The sequence below is a fragment of the Morchella importuna genome (genome assembly GCF_003444635.1).
Source record: "Morchella importuna strain M04M26 chromosome Unknown Morimp01GS004, whole genome shotgun sequence".
NCBI lineage: Eukaryota > Fungi > Ascomycota > Pezizomycetes > Pezizales > Morchellaceae > Morchella > Morchella importuna.
The window spans coordinates 1,201,783-1,221,982 of NW_025763401.1; the positions used below are offsets into that span (position 1 = coordinate 1,201,783).

Below are 20,200 nucleotides of genomic sequence, written 5' to 3' on the forward strand. Positions count from 1 at the left end.
ACTTCCCATCCAACACGGTCTCTCACCTGCCAAAGCCAAACACCAGAAACCATTGCTACCGTTCCAGGTACGGATCATATCGGCCGCTATAGCTGATATATATATGTGCAAGAGTGAAAAATATATAACTACATACATGTATTCTATACAGTACTAGTAGATACGGCCACGTCAAGACCGTCTCTCTAGTAGGGGAAACTACGTGTAGAAAGGCGGACCCCGGGGCCCCGACGATTTTTCACGTTTTAGAAGACGCACATGGCCATCATAAGGTTTATTAAGCATTAATTGGGCTTTACCGAATGTTTAACGATACGAGAGTTACCCTGCCTCGGGGCTGTTGGTGGGGTACGCAATGTAGGGTTTGAGGTAAAACGGCCAGCGTTCCCGAACGCAAATCCTACCTGAGCCTACAGGGTCCAGAATAAGTTCAAATTAGTCAAGAGAAACCGGTAGACAGCTACGTAATACCGAAATACTACTAGCTATTCCCCGACGAATCCCCGCCAGCCGACATATCTACCTACATAAAGAAAATCAAAACCCACGCTTGACTCATCTCAATTTCAACTTTCGACAACCAATCTCTATCCATTGAGCGCTGTTAATATGCTTGCTCGCTCAGTACTCCGTCGCCAGGCTGTTGCCTTCAGTAAGAATGCCTCTGCTGGATTTTCTACATCAATTGCTCGCTGTGCTGGAAACCTCAGTGCTGTTCAGGACCAGGTAAGGTGTAATCCTTACCCTAGGATGTCAATTGCTTATGTCTTTTGTCCTCATAGCTCCTAAGAGCAACTTTAGCAGATTCAGATCCTGCTATCTCAAGTATTCTCGAGAAGGTCAGTACTCTAATGCCCGTTGGACATTGAACTAGACGTCTAATGCCAAACAGGAGAAAATTCGTCAAAGAGATTTTATCAACTTGATCCCCTCAGAGAACTTTACCTCTCAATCAGTTCTTGAGGCCCTCGGGTCTCCCATGCAAAACAAATACTCGGAGGGATATCCCGGTGCTAGGTACTACGGTGGAAACGAATTTATCGACGAGGCCGAAAGGCTATGTCAGCAACGTGCTTTAGAAGCCTTCAAACTTAATCCCGAGAAGTGGGGTGTCAATGTTCAAGGTACAATTCCATCATCTATTCGACAAATTCTCCTTTCGCCCGTCTAACAAAACCCAGCGCTTTCTGGAGCCCCTGCAAATCTCTATGCGTACTCTGCTCTCCTTCGCCCTCATGAACGTATCATGGGACTTGATCTTCCTCATGGTGGTCATTTATCACACGGATACCAGACTCCTTCTAAAAAGATCTCCAAAATTTCTGAGTACTTTGAGACCCTTCCATATCGTCTTGATCCGAAGACTGGTCTCATCGACTACGAAAACCTTGAAAAACTTGCAGAGCTCTATCGCCCAAAGATCATCATTGCCGGTGCATCGGCGTATTCCCGTATAATAGACTACAAGAGGATGAAAGCCATATCGACCAAATATGGTGCTTACCTTCTCTCAGATATGGCACACATTTCTGGTCTCGTTGCAGCTGGTGTGACGGATTCACCATTCTTGGACTCGGATATTGTCACCACAACTAGTCATAAATCGCTGCGTGGTCCCAGAGGCGCAATGATATTCTATCGAAAAGGTGTCCGCTCAACCAATAAGAAGGGTGAGCAAATACTGTACGATCTCGAAAATCCCATCAACGCGTCCGTTTTCCCTGGCCATCAGGGAGGCCCCCACAACCACACGATCACAGCACTTGCGGTGGCACTGAAGCAAGCTACTACTCCCGAGTTTGTGGCCTATCAAAAGCAGGTTCTTAAGAATGCAAAAGCACTGAGCAACAAGCTTCAAGCGGATGGCTACGAAGTTGTCTCTGGTGGTACTGACAATCATCTCGTTCTTGTCGACCTAAAGCCAAAGGGTATTGATGGGGCTCGTGTTGAACGTATTCTTGAACTCGTCAACGTTGCTGCCAACAAGAACACTGTTCCTGGTGATATTTCAGCGCTCAAACCTGGTGGTCTGAGATTAGGGTCACCAGCAATGACAACCAGAGGCTTTGGCGAGGAAGACTTCGAAAAGGTTGCGGTGATTGTAGATCAGGCGGTGAAGATTGCGAAGAAGATTGATGAGGGAGTAGGTGGGAAAAAGTTGCTTAAGGATTTCTTTAAGGTTGTTGGAGATGGAAGTGCGGTTGGGGAAGTGCAAGATCTCAAAAAAGAAGTTAAGGAATGGGTTGGTAGCTTTCCGCTTCCATGGAACACCTAGACCGGTTCACTTTATCTGTTCCTGTCTAGTTAGTTGGCTTGATGGTATGGTTTTTATATACTTCGATGTATGTTAACGTGATATTATCAAGTAAAACAAACATGAGAATCTCTGGAACGCTTAAAATTTGTATTAATATGCCAAGAATCATGGTATATCACTCGTGGAATTCCCCTTCACTTGAGGTCACAATAAATTCAAACAAAAAGTAGGTGTCTATTCAAGTTCATCTCTATGTAAGAAAATATTATTGGATATGTGATATCAGAGTCATAGTATCTCACTCGTGGGTAAATCTTCACTTTAACCCCTTTGAGCGAACCTATTCTCGTTCAGTAAACAGGGAGGCAGTAAACAAGACGAAAGTACAAAAGCATGTCAGAAACACATTACTCCATTGTCACAGGTAAAGCGAAGTAATTCTAGGTGCAGCAGGAGGCTGTAAAGGATCGAATATGGGGTAATATGGCAATGTGAGGTTTGACCAAGCGTACTATGAGAGCAAGAAGAATATAACGTGATTGTGAGATCACTTTGGTATAAGCTCGTGTATTAATGGAGAAAGTTCCATTGTACGGGCATGAGAATTTGACTAGGGTCTGGGAAAAGACCAGATTGATAGGTGGGAAGATGAATGAATTGATGGGAAAGAGTAATGAAGAAACAGAGCCTCCTAGTATGTCTATTATATGAGCACGTCGCCGGCTTGGGTATTGTAATTTCTGCAGTGTCCCGTAGACATCCGCTAGTAACGGAACCTCTAAATGAATAAAATATCATAAGCAGATCGATCTAATTAAACGTATCTTCTGTGAGGGTAGAATGCGTACTTGGTAAGTTTCTGGCAACAGTTAGGGTTAGGTGCAATATATACATGTAGTCGTAGTAGTAATACCGCCAAATATTAGCAAGGTATGATAATTAATAGGCAGGTAAGGGAGTGCGTGTTTTAACTAATACGACCAACGTTAACAGGGCATGTTGAACGGCGGGCAGGTATGCGGTCCAATAGCACGCACCCCAGGTTAGGTAAGTTATAACGTTACATTGGCTGCATGTAGTCGGGTATTTCGCTCCAGCCTTCATGTCACCAAGTAGTAATTAAATGCAAGTGATTTTGGTATGTGTAAATAGCGGTGGAAAGGGCCATGAGAGATGTTTGTATATCTCATGTCAAGCTTAGCAGGCCGTCAGGCTGAGTTAACGAAATGAAATGCTTGATGAGGGGTGGACCATACGATGATTATACTTTTGACTAGCCTAAGAAATACCCCGATGTCCCAATAACTCATAAATTCCTACAGCTTACGGCACTAATCGCTTTTGTACTCACCCCAGAGTGATCTGTGGTAGACACCCAGAGGTTAAATAGCCACCGCCCCCAACCTCTTTCCCACTCATCTTTTTTTTCCCATTCCCCATCACTTCTTCTCCTTCTTCTCATCCTCATCTTCCCTCTCATCCCCTTCCCATCACGATATATCTAAATTTCCATATTCTACCGTCTCTTTGGTTGAGCAATAAGCTCTTCACTATCATTTCTTCTAGCTACGATCTTCTCCCACTTTAAATCCCATTTTTTAAAAACCAAAAAAAAAAAAAAAAGAGAAAACATACGACTGTTTCAACATGCCTGAAGGGAAAAACTTTTTTAATCTTTCATCTCGGAAAGAGGCCGTTTTCGAAGAAATTGAACCTACGATTAAGCAGGTTGAGGTAAGAATCTGTCACTCCTTCATTTCATTTTTTTCCCTCGTTTTTTTTCCCTACCACTACATGTATATACGTGGTTTTTGTCTGATTTTGCTGGCTCTGTGGATTTCTTATGTTTTCCGCTCCTATTCATCATCTCTTTGTTAGAGGACTGCAATTGATTGAACCCGCTTGATCAATTGACTGCTGAAGAATTTATGCATTCATTCATGGTTTTGATGGCTACACGTCATAATCACAAAAATTCCGTATCATTTCAGCCACTGTTTTCTTGTTGAATGGTTTCTGTGTAGGATCTCCGCTGACATAACCTAATACAACAGTCCAGAGCCATGATTAATCACTCGAATTCACCCGTTAAATCGAGTCCTGCTTCCTTCCTTAAGACTCACCTGATCGAACCCGCTGCGAGTCCAAGGGTCAATGGTATGCTAGTCCCTTCTATGTTTTACTTTATCGTTTTTTTTTTCCCACTTTTCCCCCCTGTATACTTACTTTGCTCCCATCGATAAGTCTACGATGGTACTCCTCCGGGCCAGGGTAAGCCTTACTACCTCCCTGAAGGAGCCGTCATCGAATTCTTTCTTCACGACAAGCCCATCGAATTTTATGGCCAGTGTGCTTGTTTAGTGCGCAATATTGATATTCCTGGACTGTATGCTATTCGTGTGCCCGCCGAAATTGATCTATACGGTGCCATTAGTCTGAGACAGTCATTCGAGAGCCGCCTTTCTGTTAAGGCTCGCGAGGAACTTTACCTCAAGAACGGTCCCTACGTCCAGGAGCGCGAGGTTGGAGTCAACTGTGGCACTCACGATTACCCGCTTAACACCAACTACGAAATGTTTACACATGGCCAATTGCAACAACCCCAGTCTGAGCCAGGATCTATCTATGCTACTCCTACTCGTGGTGCAGAAATCGACTACTACCGCCCTACAGACCCTCAAAACTTCGCTGTGTATCCAGAGATGTTAGAAAGGTCTGACCCTTTCATTGATGCTACATCCTCAGCCGCTAGTTCCTCTCTTGTTGGAAGTGATCGGGGTGCTGGGGGTAGTAGTTTCGTTTATCGCGAGAACAATGAGTTTTACCCTTCTAATGGAGGAAGAACCTATAATGAACCTACCACGTAACATATCCCCAATCCTCAATTCTCTTCCATAAATCTTTTACATCTGCTGACATCTTCATACAGAGACCTTGATCTACAGAGTACAACTGACAGAAAGATTGACCTGCGTGTCAATAGCGGTGGCTATGGCAGGATGATGTTTCCGGTAATTTTACCCATAATTTATGAACAATCTCTCAAATGATTTTTTTCTGACGTATTCTATCACTCTGGTCAAGGCCGTCGAGAAGCCTCTTGAGCCAGTCTATGATCAGCCTATTGTTCCTGCCCATCGACTCAATTCTCAGCAGCGTGAACACTTTGATGGGATGTATGACGAAAATGACCGACGTGTTACCCATATGGCTCAGAATGTCCAGCATGGGCCGTTGGTTATGGTCCCGACAAGGCCTGCTGCTGAAAACCCTGCTAGTCTTCCGCCGCGTCACTTGAATAAGAAAACCAATGCCCTCTACAAGACCGAGATGTGCCGTAACTGGAATGAAATTGGGGAATGCCGTTATGGTCGTTCTTGCCAATTTGCTCATGGAAAGAAGGAACTCCGCATAGTTCCCCGTCATGGGCAATGGAAGACCAAAACTTGTATGGCGTGGTTGCACGGTGGTTGCACTTATGGAAGCCGCTGCTGCTATGCCCGTAAGTTCCGGAGCTTATTTCAATTGATTGTATCCCTAATATTTTACTAATTTGTTTTTTAAAGATGAAATCATTGATGGTGATGGTAATCCATTGCCAGGTGGTAATTCCGTTGATCAAGTTGCTACTCCAGCTCCCGAGAATGGAGAATCCAGATTCAGCGATTTCTTTGCCAGCCGCTGGTATGATTATGATCGACTTCTACTTTGAAACTCCCATCCCGAATCTAGCTAACTATTGATTTAATTTTTGGTAGCTGGACCTAAAAATTTTGGCCATTTTGGTATGATACACCCATTCTTCTATTCTTTTAAATCGCTAACCACGTAGTTGAATTTAGGCTACTTTAACATTATTATAATTAAAAGTTAGTAACTTTGGTTACAAAATACCCGGATTCGCTCGAAATAGTTGAGAAGGAATATAGGGCGAAACTAAAAAAAAAGGTTATAAAAGATCGGATATCATTGTATTTTTTTTGGTCTTTTACAGTGATGTTACACTCCTTTTTTTTAATTCCATTGTTTGGAATATTTCTATATATTCTTTGTAAGGGACTTGAGCAACATTAGGGGAGGATAAAAGGGACGGCCTTTTATCTGTTTAAGACTTGACATAGCGTCATAAGATTTTAGGAGATTTCTCCGCATGTCTGATGGTTCGTCGTCATACGAGTTAGTATTATAGGGGACGAAAAAATATAATGGCGGAAATTATTATCATTGTTAAAATACATCTAGTCTATGTCTATGAAATTCTTAGTCGTCAAGGCCCTCATAACACAACTACCTTTAACTATTATAAGACTAGAATGCTCTCAGGAAATCTCCAATTGCTGATCCTGGATTAGTGAAAGTCTTGTTATTGAGATACATGTATACTAAATATTACATAAGAATGGGGTAAAATACAAGGCTTTGCTGTGTTAAGATTAATGAATTAAACATGAAAACAAAAAAAAGAAATTGGAGTTTCAACGCTTTGGTCGAGTGATAGTTCATGACCTAGCACAAGGTACTTAAACTTCTCCTTCTATTTCTTTCCGCGTCATCTAGCCCGTAAATACGGTGCTATATTGTGTTGATAGTGAAGCCAAGGTCTTTACTAAAGCCATTCCACTCCATCCAGGACCACACTACCCCCCACCCCCCCAAAAGGCAAGAAAAACAGTGGCGGATAATCGCGTGGCTATGCTGACTCTAATATTTCAGATAAGATGTCTAGAATAGCGTTTTTTAGGTGTCGATAACTGAATTGGCTCCTATGGGGGGGGGGGGTTTCTATGATATGTAGCCTATGAAATTTTCTATTCATAAGACTGGTAGATATATCACGCGGCTAATGGGAGATTTGAAAGTTCTCGGGATCAATTGTTTGAAGAGCTTATGGTGGTGGTGGCGGGGTATAGGTATTCACGGAAAAAAATAGGTACGTGGGTGGTTGACTGAAGCAGATAATGCAGGGCCTTGACAGGGTTCAGTGCAGTGTTGATCGTTGTTTCTATTGGTGGTATGGTAACCGGCAAACCAAACTTACAGGTGTGGTGGGACTTGGGATCCGGGTCTAGACACAGAGGGGAGGGTCGTCTTATTGTGTGTTGGAATGGCGCAAGATACGAAACTATTGAACATCAGGAGTCGAAATTACAGCGAAATACTGTGGGGGCTTGACGGGGGTGAGCGTTACGGGGTGTGCAGACAATATTCACAGAAGGATAAATCACAGATAAGCATCGTACAACAGCTACGGGCATCTGGCTTGAAATTGGAATGTACTACCTACTCCACACAGCTTCACAGCTTTTGAATGTCCAGTACGTCTACCTGACACTCTACTAGTATTTCACTGACGTTTGTGGACGCGACTGATATTGCATGCCATACAAAAATACACTAAACTCATGATTTTGGGTGTATGCAATAATGGCCCAGTTCAAAAACGTCAGTGAAATACGAGTACTCTGTTTCTATGCATGATAAGAAACACCTGACAACACTCCCTGGTGTACTCCGTACTCGTCCCTGCAGGTGCTTCTTATTACCTATCAGATTAGAGTAGTGGGGTCCTTGTTAATGACAACCTTTTTCCCTTCAGTCTGCTTCGAAACCTGACTTCAACTAAGTTTAATTCTCTGTTAGCAGTGCTTTCTTAGTATGTAACTACTTACATATAGTTGCGGTCTCTCAAAATTTGTCAGGCGGCCAAGCCTAGAAGCTCTCTGGACATAAACATTAGCTTCAACCAATCCATGACTGGGAAAAAAAAAGGATTTTTCCCCTCCCCCACAAACGGTAGGGTCTGCATGCTCCTATCAAGTGCGCAGATCATCCGTTTTATTAACAAATCCATGGAGCGCCAAGGCTTTATGCAGGGTGCCGCATTAACAGATATCAGAGTCTCTTCTGATTTGCTGCCTCTTCAGGGCCACATTTCAGCAATACAGTGACCCAAATATAAAGAGTGCCCATATGAAGGAAGTCGGCTTTTGCCTTTAACCACTACACATAGATAATCAGTCAGTCCACAATGCCATCTTCCCACGCCCTCAAACATGCATCCGACGTGACAACGTTTGTCACCGACCAAGCTCTCTACACAAAGACCCTCTGTGGTGCTCACAATGCCAAACCTATCCATCCTCTCTGGTTCTCCCAGGTTTGTGGGGGATCTAATACCGGAGCATCACTCCTTCAATTGCCCTCAGAGCTACTGGATCACATCACAGAGCTTCTATCCATCGCCGATCTGGCTTCAATGGCGCTCGTAAATACTGCTTGTCGGCAACTGGCGCGGTCACGGCAGTTTGCGAATATACATCTTTCCTACACGACACCGGAAGCTTCGGGAATACGGAACGTACTTGCTGATGAATCGGCGGCTCGAATGGAAAATCCTATGATATCAAGTCCCACGCTGGGCGTTTGTGTGAGAAGCTTAACCGTAGCCTCCGTTATACTAATGGATTCATTCTTTGTGAGGTGGTGGAAGTTAGAGGACCTGCCGTCGCTGTTCATGCCAGAGGTGTCACGGGAAAGAGCGATTGAGTTGGTGGCAAATAATTACTTCGACGTTTATGTGAGAAATCTGAGCGATGCGCTGAGATATGTGTTGCCGAATCTAGAGATATTAAGGTGGGAGGATAAGGTCTGTATTACTCCGGAGCTGATGAATGCTATTACTGCTTCCGGTGTAAGGGAGCTAGAGATGGCAGGGGTGTTTGTGGACCGGGAGTTTGTGGTGGATGAACGGCCAAGGTGGGGGCTGAGGGGACTGGTGATGGATATTCAAAGAGCGAAGGGCTGCAGAAACGTTAATACGGCGCCACTGTGTATGAGCATCTTGAAGGCTGCAGCCCAAACATTGGAAGAATTGGAGTGGGTGAATGGCGAAGTAACGAGATTTGATGCTGCTGAATTCGATCCTCCTTTACGATTCCCGCAGCTCCGTAGCTTGGTACTTCAGAATACAGAGATCGATAGTGAGCTTTTAGAAGCACTCATATCAGAAAACAATCCGCAGCTACGACTTCGTATTCTCACCGTAGCTTCTTCTTCGGCATCCGAATACCTATCCCGCCGCGGGCATATAGACACTTTGCAAGTCTACCACACCCTCGCCCCCCTCTCTCCGTCAGATGCTGTCTTCATTGGCGCCAATTCGCAGCTGCATAAACTCACTGCACCGTGTGCCAGTGATTCCTTGGTCCTAGGCACCCTTCTCCCCACGCTCACAGATTTTCGACACTTGACAAATCTGTATCTCGTCTGGGACTCCAAAACGATTGACATACGGGCCCTGGAGAGTATAGGCGGCGTCAAATCATTGACTCATCTCTGGCTCTCTGCGGGAACGCAAAGCGGCAATATCCACGATTGGGTGGCTCCTCACGACGCAATGGTGACTGCATTCTGTCAGTTACAGAAACTACGGGTATTGGTATTTACAAGAGATACCTACGAGCAACCACTCGCTGGGGAGCCTCCAGAGAAGTACTATATTCTCCGCCAGCATCCTGATGGTGTTGAAGGGGACGAGGGAACACCAGGCTTCCAGCAGCGATCGGAGGCGGCGTGGGAATTGTGGCATGTCGAGGAGATGCGTAGGGTGGCGAGTGACTATGCAGATGTGTTGGAGAGATTGGAGTTGGTGTTTTTAGGCCAGTTGGAGGCTAATGTAAGGCAGGAGTGGTGGAAAGAGCCGGGAAAGAGAATTGATGATTGGTGTTTTGGGAAGGCTAAGAGCAGGGCCTGGGTGCCGAGTGGGAGAGATAAATCGATTATGTAGAGTGTTTGTATAGACGTTCAGCGATCTCTTGATGTGAGTATATACATGTATCTACTAGATCTAGTTTTGGATAGGTTCAAATGCAATGCTGTAGAAGAGGACGAGATCGAGAGGTGACAGTGCAGTCAGTGGCTTTGTTGATTGGTTTGTAGACTTGGAGGTGCTGCTAGTTCTATCGTCGTGGGTTGTAGAAGTCAAAGTGCTAAAGAAGACAAACGCGACGTATCCCCGTTTGAAAAGCCATATATTCCACTCATGCACCAGAAACCGTCCGAGTGACTGTCTATGATCCACTTACATAATGGGTTGTTACATTCATGTCGCAACCAAAAAAAAAGTTCAATTGTCCGATCTACTGGTACGAATTTGCTATCCCACAACCACAAACCCCCAAGGTCCTCATCCACAGCAATCCCTTACCTAAAATGGCCTCTTCTTCTTCCTCCACAGCCCTCTGCACATCCTGCACCGAGCCGCTTATCATCTCGGTCGAAGATGAAGACACCCCCGACCAGAGCGCCGGCATAATCGATGACATCGAGCTCCCCTGTGGCCACCACTACCACTGGTACTGCTACTATTCTTGCCTTATACAATTCTATAACCCGTGCTAAGTAGGGCTTTCCCAGGTCCTGCTTCGCAGAAGAATACACAAGCGGCGACTCCGCACGAAGCCAATGCCCGTCTTGCAGCACCTCCACGCTCGACTCCGCAACTGGTAAACTCCTTGTGACCTACCGCAATGAGGGCGGTATCCAGACCGGGCTTGACCTCGGTGCGCTTCTCGACGAGGAGGAGTTTTACGATGAGAACCCGGAGCTGAAGAAAGTCAGGGCCTTTTAGAGTTCTGCGCTGAAGGTAAATTTTGAGAGAGTGCAGTTAGTGGGAGTCGTTGGGCAAAAGCTAATGGTGTTTAGGTGATGTGGAGAGCGTTCTGGAAATGATCGAGATGGACGCAGAGCTGCTGGACGCACAGGACTTTGAGACGGGACAGACGGGACTGCATGTCGCCGTGCAGAACCAGCGCGAGGATGTGATACAGCTGCTGCTGGAGAAGGGTGTTGACCGAGCGGTGCTAGACAACGCCGGGAGGAACTACTACCAGTTGGCAGTAGAGCTGGGTGCAGATGAGGTCCAACTGCAGAGGTTAAAGGGTAGGTAATCTACATAATATATAGACAACTATTGGGCGCATCAGCGTAACTCGGGAAAATGGTGATATAACGGATTGGCTGCAACAACCACATATAAAGGTCGATGACCTATAGCGAAAGTCCGGGTGTAATTGGTGCCATGGACCTTACTGAATTATAGGGATTGTGATATAACAGGGTTAGGGTTCATCGCCATGGTTTCTCCCAATTGAAGGGGTAAACAAAACGGCCTCATACCTAGCATCTACATTCCAATGTGCAGTGTCTACTCTGCATACATGTAGTCAAATAATGTCCCGACACGATACCCGTCTACTGAGTACTTGCAGGAGAGTTTGTTCTTGACGATATGCCATACTATTTATTCTTGCTGCCCGGCCTCTCCCCCCCGGTAAAGCTTCCTTATTATTAAGACCGTGCACCCCGGCCAGCTGAGGCGCTTTTTCCCCATTCATTTGCCACTTCTGCCTGCGCCCCCGTCAACACGGATCTACAGGGGACAGCTTGCGATAAGTTTTGACACAATTGGAGAGATCTCGAGGAGTAACTAATTACTTCAATCTCTCTTTTTTCTCCTGAGCTGCCCAGCGAACGAGTGCATACTTTACAGCCAGGCGCACAGCTGCTACACACATACAATACACTACCAGTGCGGTACTCACTACCTACATACATACCACTTACCACTTACCACTTACCACTACTATATCGCTATCCAACGCCGTAATCTCCGTCGCTCTAATCAGGTTAAGCATAAGCTCCCGCCCAGAGCAGCACCCAAGGTTCCAGCTAGCTAGCCAGAAAGCCAGAAAGCCAGAAAGCCCTGCAGTGGCCGCGATCACCCCGACCGCTGCCTGCCAGGAACAGCACCCGTTAATAATTAGTTAGTCGGTTACTAGCAGCTAGTTAGGCGAGGCTGGGCGTTCTTACTCTGCTCTACACTCTCTGCTGCTGCAGCAGCATACCTGTCGAGTCGATAGTAACAACTTGCCTCTCCTGCCTCCATACCTCACCACCACCACCCATTCTCTCCTCCACCCCTATCACCAACAACAAAAAAATATGGAGTCGGCAGACACAACACCTACGCCAGCTGACTTTCCATCTACGCCAACTGAGATCCCAAGTACACCTCCACTGACACCACAGCTCGAAGATGCTCCGAAAAGCAGTTCACTCCCGATCAAAGAGGAGGAGAAAGGGCCAGCAATAGTAGTAGTGGGGGAAAAAGAAGAAAAAGAAGAAAAATTTGAGGAAGAAGGGGGAGCTCTAGAAACAGCTTCAGGTACAACTAGCTCAGCAACAATCGCAGAGGCTGCAACACACGTCCTCGACTTCCTACAACATGCCACGCCAGAAACACTCGGCGGAGTGATGCTAGGGTCCACCGTCGTGCTCTACGTGATATTCGGGAGCTTTGGTCTGCTGTTTGTCGGGGTGATTGGCGGTGTGGTGCTCCACGCGAGCCTGGAGAACATGAGGGCGTCCGGGAAGAAGGGACATCGAGTGGATGTGCTGGAATGGCTGGATAAGCGGATGGCAGGCGTGAAGGGGGACGGCGCGCTGGCTTCCCCTCCTCCGGGAAGTGAGAATAGGAGCGAAAAGTCCACAGGTGGTCATAAGGTGTGTGCGGATAAAGCCGGCTTTTTGTTTTTTCTTGAAGGGCGCGGATCATGACTGACTGGTGTGTGCGTTAAAAGAGATTTGCAAGGTCACAGCGGGTTGTGGATTTCTCGAGTCTTCCGCCAGAGACGGGGGCAGCATTCACGGATTTGGCGGATGCGGTGACGAGGGATTATGTGAGGTCTGCTGCAATTGCTATTTCCCTCTCTTTTTCGAACGATTGTAACTGACCCTCCCGCAGGTGGTGGTTCTCCCCAATTCTTCCTACAGACGAGAGTTTCCCCATGGCGTGTCGGCAGACGCTTGTCCAGACTCTCTACAACATGCACTCTCATCTTTCTCAAAAGTGTGCAAAAGACACCTTTCTCCTGTTCCTTGTTAGCACGTCAAACACATTCATCGTGTTTTTCCGGGAGCTCGCCCAAACCGCCCAAACCTCAATCGGGACCTATGTTGAAGAGTACCCCTCCAGCGCCCTGGCCCAGCTCGTTGACCGCAGGGAGCAGAAGCGAAAGCTCAAGATGGCCGCAGACGACATCGTCACGAGTTTCGTTCCTGCCGATGCAACATCATGCGATCCGATCAGGACGTTCCTGACTGAGATCATTGCGGGTGTAGTGCTCGAGAAGCTGGTGGATAAGTTTTCTTCTGCAGAGTGGATAAATAGCACAATTGTCTATCTTCTTGAGAAGGAAACGCAGCCAGAGATCCTGCAAAAAATTGATATTGGAGAGGCGACATTGGCGGTCAATGATACACGTGTTTCAGCTGCGGCGGAGGCGCAGAAGGCGAAGCGAATCTCGCGCGCGGAAGAGGAGATGGAGCGTGCGATGCGGGAGGCACAAGAGCTCAATGCGATGATTGCAGAGGAAGAGGCAAAACGTGTATCCGGAGATTTTGGCCCAGGAAGAGATGCAAATGGAAACACGAGTGGAAGTACAAGTTCGAACGGCAGTTCAATTAATCTCAACAGTGACAATGCTTCTATACGTTCTTCCTCTGACAATGGAAGCTCTCGTCCGCCCACGATCGTAGAGGAACCAATTTCACCATCCGCTGAGCCCGGAACGTTCACATCGTTCGACCAGTTGCTCTCTCCGAGTCCAACCCCATCATCACCCGTACAGCCAATTGACCCTCTCTACAGAGCCAACGTCACTATCTCAGACCTCACTCCTCCCTCCGAGACAAAAGTTTTCGACCCGTTCTCTGGTGGTGCTTTCACTGCCCCTGCCGATAGACCGCTCCGGTCAAAACCTACTTCCGCCGTATACCTTATCCAGATTGAGCCCGGTGTCTCGACTGTGCCTGGGTGGATCCTAACAAGGAAGTTCACAGACTTCGAAACGCTTCACGAAGTGCTACGCAGGATCTCCAACATCAGCGGTCTCGAGTCATTCACGCATTCACACTCGGAGCTCCCCACATGGCGTGGCGGTACAAAAGAGGCGCTTCGGAACCAGCTGGAGCGGTATATCAATGATGCGCTGAAGGAGAGGGTACTCGCGGAAAGTGAAGGTATGAAGCGTTTCCTCGAGAAGGACAGCGAAGCCAGTAACGGTGGCAATAAGGCGCCTTCTCCGGGCGGCGCTTTTGGAGGACTGGGGAAGAATTGGCCGAACCCGCAGGCATTTGCAAAGATGGGTGGTGGAATGCTGGATGCGCTCACAAAGGCACCACAAGGAGCGGCAGAGGGTGGGAAGAGCTTATTTGGCGGCGTTTTCATGAAACGTGCCCTTAATGGTGAGAACAGACGGCAGACACTTGATGTGTCGAGTCTGCGGCAGCTAGGGCGGAGCGATACATCATTACAGATTGAGAACGAAGCTCCGGTGAAGCCAGAAGAGGAGGAACCAGTGGTAAAAGTGAATAATAGGCAGAGCTTCCCAGCAAGAAGGAGTAGCCTGATGGGTATGGGTCGTGTGCAGAAGACAGAGAAGGAGGGGTATATACAACTCGAGATACCATCTGTGGATGGCGATGGGCCTGGATTTGTCTCGCTGCCTCCACCACCGAGCGATATGCCTGACGACTATGATAGCGATGCCGCTCCTGCCCGGACCCGTTCCGGGAGTGCAGCATCCTCACTGCTCAGGCCCGAACCGGAGACAACAACCTCCCGAACCCGCGCTGCGTCTGCCGCTGCGGCCTTCCTGGTACCTACTCAAGCACCGCTGTCACCAGTACCACCCTCTCCGCCCTTAATATGTACAACTCCACCGCCGATGGATCCCCCCACTTCTCCAACCCCGCCTGCTCCGTCCGCCCCAGCTACATCATCGAAACCCAAACCCGCAACAGAACCACTAACGGAATCCGAGACGATTTTCGCCGTCGAGATCTTCTTTGCGATCATTAGCGAGCTCTACACGCTCTCCTCCGCCTGGCTTTTCCGCCGCTCCCTCCTTAACGTTGCTAAGAACATTCTTCTGCGGCCTGGCAACGCCACACTAGAGAGCATCCGTGTACTCATCCAAGAAACCGTTATCGACGCCAATACAGCCGACGCTGCGATCGCAGGTTATGTCAAGAAGATCACCAAGAACGGGTTTCCAACAAAAGAGGAGCGCGCTGCGTGGCCACCTGTGGTTGAGATGTCCGATGACGAGAAGTCAGAGTTGAGGGAGAAGGCCAGGAGACTAGTGGGCGAACGAGGTATGCCAGAGGCTCTGAAAGGGCTTATGGGAGCGGGTGCAAGTAGGGAGTGCTGGGGTGTGGTGTTTGATGCGTTGCAGGAGCGAGGTGTGGCAAGAGGTGTGGTGACGGGGCTGGTGGTAGAGGGGGTCAGGGGCGTGTGCCATTAGTCTGGGCCTGAGAGTAACTGGGGATGATGTAGGACTAATTGTTTTTGTTTCTTTATTGTGGCTGCATGGTTTGACGGTTCGGTGTTTTTTTTCTTGTTTTTTTTTACTTTTTTCTTTTTATTTCCGCCTTTATACATCTTCTTGTTTTATAGATGCAAGCCTCTTTTATCTTCTTATCTTCTATCTCGGGTGTCATACATACTTATATACTGTACCTTGACTTAGTTGCCTATTCCTTGCTCTCTCTCTTGGTGGATTTGTGTGCTTATTGGGTTTTGGCGGTGGGGTTTCTGCTTTTTTCCTTCTTTTGTTCTTTGGTTAGTCGGCGTGTGGGAGTGAGTACGGGCGGGTTGTAAAACGGTGGATTGTGTAAAATGTGAAGAATTTCTTTATTTTATTTTCAGGGGGAAAAAAATTCAAGCGAGTGATTGTGGGTGATTGAGTGCATGAGTGATATTGTGTGATCAGGATGTAGTTATCGTTGAGCGCGTTTGTTCATCTTGCTATTGACACTCTCTGGCAGGCACTTCGCTTTCTGAAAATTGCTCATCATGGAAGCTTTTTTTTTCCCCACCAGGCGGCTGGGTCTTCTACACCCCCTTCCGATTTCAATGCCCTCTTTAGTGCCTCCCAAGACGAGTGATATTTCATGAGTTTACATGAGCAAAGCATTGGAATATCCTCTGTTATTTCAATAATATCCACGGTAAAACGTTCACAAAACTTGTCCTCTGAATAACCAGCGTGCTTCATATCTGTCCTGCGGGGTGATTCCACCCCAAGCTAATTGTGCCTTATCCGCGAAAGAAACCATTCTTAGCGTCCTCTTCGTGCATTTACTGGGCCATGTGGGGCGAAACTCATGCCTAGATACATGGGTTGATGGGCTGATGGGGTGGCCAGCCATAGTTGTGTATACGAACGTGCGCCGTGCGAGACAGGCGGAGCAGGGAGCGCGGCTAGGCGTGGGACCCTTCTTGACATACTTTCCTGTCAGGTATCTATATATCCACGCGCCTCTAATTTCCACTATGAGTTTTCTCATGGTGTATCTTTTCTTGGGAGGGGGGGGGGGGGGGGGCAGAGGGCAATTCGATAGGGTAGAGCTAAGATATGGTGTATCGGCGGGATTGGCTTTTAACGACGGGGGACCGGGGCTGCGGTTGGGCGCAGGTTTGGGGGGAGGGGCGCCTATCCTGATGTTTCTGATGGCGATTGAGATAGTTAAGTGCATCAAGTGTCGGGAAGGTTGATGGGTCGCCTGGTATTATTGGACTCAAGTCCCGCGCGTTAACTAATGGAGAATGAATGCCAAGGACCATCGAGTGATACGTTGTGACCATGCAACGCTCCGTAAATGCGCAAATAACTCACCGGTGTGTTACGCTGCCCACCGGTCCCCAACGACATTTTTCACCGTCCTTCATGTGCAGAGTTTTGAAAGGTATGTATGCACTACATCTTTGCAGACAGAGCGTTAAATTCTTTTGAAGGCAACCCCATAGCCAGCGGTCTGGCATGTGCCGCAACCCCCAACGACATCATACCGTAACTAGTGCATGTGCGTATAAACCACCGCACCATATAAACACACCAAACTCCCATCCCATGCAACCCCACTAAAAACAAAATAAATACCAACCCATTACATGTATGTACGCCATTTTCAAAGCAATCACAAAGAAGAAAAAAAAAAAAAAGTACGTTCCCTGGTTATCTGTATAATCGCGCATCATCGTCCAGGACCAGAACCTCGTCTTTTGGCCTGCCCGACGACAACCCCACATGCCACGTTCCGTCACCACAAGGATCTATATAATACCTAAGCCCCGGTTTCGACCGCGAACACTCCTTCTCCAGCACCTTGTCCGGGTATGCACTCGCATTCTCGCCCAAGTCTACCTTCATCGCCCCAGCTAGATCTGCCACCGCCCTAAAAGGCCCCAACTTCCTGCCCGCGCTACACAGCTGGCCCTTCCGGTTTGCATGTACCCACAAAGCATATATGGTGTAGGTCCACAGCATCTGCAACACGATGGTGCCCCGGAATATCACCGTGGAGACACCGTACTGGTACTTTTCGGTGGCGATGCACCGGTGCCGGCTCGGGTTGCTGGTGAAGGCCATGTCGTAGGCCTCACCGCGGAATTGGTAGCCGAATTGGGTATGAAGGGGCTCGAAACCGACACGATAGACGACATCACCGACGCGGTACTCGTGGCCAATTCCTTCATCTGTTGGGTGAATGTCAGTTATAAGCACATAGAGAGAGATAGTGATAGTAGGGAATATAGTGGATACTTACACTCCGTATGGTTTTCACCTGAGATTTCGGCCCATTTCTCGAGGGAGAAGGTTGCATTATCTTCCATCCCGATGCGGGAGCCATCGAGAACGATTTGTGCATCCCGCATCTCGTACAGAAATGTATCATGGGTAACGAGGTTCCCGTCGTTGAGGATGAACCAGCCTTCAGCGCGGGTGCTATAACCTGTCATTGCAGCCATCAAAGTGGGGAATATCAGCACATATGCCGTCACCAGAAAGATCAACGTCATCCTCCCACGGTGCTCCCATCTAGTCGCTATACGCTTTAATATAGCCAACAGCGTAAGGAAAGTGCTTCCGTTCATTGTGAGCGTGATAAAAAGCTCATAGGATACCTCGTCCGACTCCATCATTTGCGATAACGTATCCAGTATCGCTCTGTATGATGCCCAACACAGTAGCGCCTGTCCACCATGGCCCACAACAACGTCGAAAGCAACATCCACCCACTTTGCCGCCGTAAAGGATAATACACCAATCGAGTAATTAATGCCAAATATCGGGGCGCTGTTTTCATCGAGGCGGCATGTCTTCTCGTCGTCAGTTGTGGTGAACCATAGCACAAGCCAAGCAATAGGAAGTGCGGCCGATAGGAGGAATGTAGGGAAGAACATCCACCCCGCCTTTTTCCTACGTGTGCTGGCATCACGCTTGGGGAGGGTCCGGGGCCGTAGGTGAACTCGGGGCTTTTTCTTCTGCGTGGGCCAGAAGTCGTCCGTGTGATAGCTGGGGACTCGTGAGATGGTTGAGGATAGGCGTTCATCTTTCAGGCTCAGGTCTGTAAAGTTTGGGTATGAGTTGTGACTGGCCATATGGTCGGATACAAGAAGCTATCCTTATGGCTTAAGGGAAAACCGTTAGTAAATAGTAATCATACATTCCCATCTCAGGTTTAATTCAATTTACTTACCTTGCGCGGGTAGAGATCTTCAAAAGCACAATTATATATGCGAGGCTCCACGAGCCCGAGCGAAAGCTAGGGGGAAAACAAATCCAGTTGTTTCTTTTCTGCGTGTTTTCTCTCAAGACACAGTTCTGCATCTTGGGGTCGTATGGTCTTTTTTTGCCAATGTATGTTCCCTTAAGGCCTTCAAGTAGTTTGGCACCTTTCCCCAGGCCCATTTCCGGTAAGGACGACGAATGTTTGTAACCCCGGTAGAGCATGTCGTGAATAACGTGCACCGAGCGACATGATGGGCGGCTTTATATCATACTCCAGTCCCCCATTCTTTATTACGTGTGACTTAATAGCCCACACCATAGTTATGAGTAGTTACATAATTAGCCCATATATGGGTGATTCCCCGGACATCGTGAAATATCTGGGGAGAATACCGGTACACCGATATCATGACAACGAGGATGTATTTTTTCGCCCATGTGCACATCTACAACAATGTTTCAGCATGCTTTCTTGATGAATTTTTGCTGTCTGGGTTTTGAAGATTCACAGGCTTTTAAGACCACTCGAAGTCAAGATCACTCGAAAGACAGGTCGTCGTCGTCGGTGTGCTGCATGAGCCTCGCCGTTTCGGCCACTCTTGCTAAATATAGAATCGGTAGGATGGGTGTGGCAAAGCTGATTTGTTATGCACGGGTTGCCGTAAAATAGTTGAAAAACACACTAAAACATGCGAATTCTAAATCCCAGGAGGTTTATGATCGAGATTGAGATTGCGATTGAGATTGTTGGTATTCACTAACGAACCCTAACCCATCCATTGTCTAAGGCTGTACCGGGTGTTGAGGGTAAGTGATCAGAATCTGATAAGTGAATGTTACGGTGAATAGGTGTATTTGTCTTATCAGATTCTGATCACTTTTCGCTACACCCTAGTACTATTCAGTGGGGGCTGTTCAAATCTGATTAGATCGCAGATTTGCGTAGCAACGTAAAACAGAGAGTGTCAAATCCGAAAATTGACACTTTAAAAATGACAGTTTCGGAAGACAAAATTGACAGTTCCCCTCAGTAACCTAATTAACCACACCAGGAAGGTATGATGGGGGAAACTGGGTAGATAAATAATTCTTCACGCTTACTGTGAAATATGCAGGCGGGATATATACTGCACTCAGTATAGTAAAAATCCCCAGGCATATCCTACATCCCCACCTTGGAAAATTGATGGTTTCGGCAACCACTTTTTAATGTGGCGAAGTGTGAATTGTCGGTTTTGACACTTGGTAAAAACTCTCTAATGAAACGAAGACGGTAAACGGTTGGTTGGGGTTTGGAGGTCGGAGC

The 20,200-nt window shown here is 47.3% G+C and overlaps 6 protein-coding genes across 6 annotated transcripts; 5 read left to right on the forward strand and 1 right to left on the reverse strand.

Moving 5' to 3' along the window:
* Window positions 1-609: 609 nt before the first annotated feature.
* Window positions 610-2,275, forward strand: LAJ45_02475 (uncharacterized protein; the record flags this gene model as incomplete). Its single annotated transcript, XM_046112066.1, has 4 exons — window positions 610-726; window positions 783-839; window positions 893-1,124; window positions 1,182-2,275. 4 exons carry the CDS (start codon window positions 610-612, stop codon window positions 2,273-2,275), a joined length of 1,500 nt encoding a protein of 499 aa, XP_045974966.1.
* Window positions 2,276-3,904: 1,629 nt separating this feature from the next.
* Window positions 3,905-5,969, forward strand: LAJ45_02476 (uncharacterized protein; the record flags this gene model as incomplete). Its single annotated transcript, XM_046112067.1, has 6 exons — window positions 3,905-3,991; window positions 4,312-4,414; window positions 4,502-5,120; window positions 5,187-5,268; window positions 5,342-5,759; window positions 5,824-5,969. The coding sequence occupies 6 exons, from the start codon at window positions 3,905-3,907 to the stop codon at window positions 5,967-5,969; spliced, it is 1,455 nt and encodes a 484-aa protein (XP_045974967.1).
* Window positions 5,970-8,285: 2,316 nt separating this feature from the next.
* LAJ45_02477 (uncharacterized protein) lies at window positions 8,286-10,043 on the forward strand (the record flags this gene model as incomplete). The annotated part of the gene is made up of 1 exon (XM_046112068.1): window positions 8,286-10,043. The coding sequence occupies one exon, from the start codon at window positions 8,286-8,288 to the stop codon at window positions 10,041-10,043; it is 1,758 nt and encodes a 585-aa protein (XP_045974968.1).
* A 425-nt stretch (window positions 10,044-10,468) lies between these two features.
* LAJ45_02478 (uncharacterized protein) lies at window positions 10,469-11,205 on the forward strand (the record flags this gene model as incomplete). The annotated part of the gene is made up of 4 exons (XM_046112069.1): window positions 10,469-10,611; window positions 10,673-10,818; window positions 10,887-10,901; window positions 10,961-11,205. The coding sequence occupies 4 exons, from the start codon at window positions 10,469-10,471 to the stop codon at window positions 11,203-11,205; spliced, it is 549 nt and encodes a 182-aa protein (XP_045974969.1).
* A 1,054-nt stretch (window positions 11,206-12,259) lies between these two features.
* Window positions 12,260-15,624, forward strand: LAJ45_02479 (uncharacterized protein; the record flags this gene model as incomplete). The annotated part of the gene is made up of 3 exons (XM_046112070.1): window positions 12,260-12,820; window positions 12,898-13,001; window positions 13,062-15,624. 3 exons carry the CDS (start codon window positions 12,260-12,262, stop codon window positions 15,622-15,624), a joined length of 3,228 nt encoding a protein of 1,075 aa, XP_045974970.1.
* Window positions 15,625-17,337: 1,713 nt separating this feature from the next.
* Window positions 17,338-19,074, reverse strand: LAJ45_02480 (uncharacterized protein; the record flags this gene model as incomplete). The annotated part of the gene is made up of 4 exons (XM_046112071.1): window positions 17,338-17,858; window positions 17,930-18,678; window positions 18,777-18,794; window positions 18,863-19,074. 4 exons carry the CDS (start codon window positions 19,072-19,074, stop codon window positions 17,338-17,340), a joined length of 1,500 nt encoding a protein of 499 aa, XP_045974971.1.
* Between the last annotated feature and the right edge of the window lie 1,126 nt (window positions 19,075-20,200).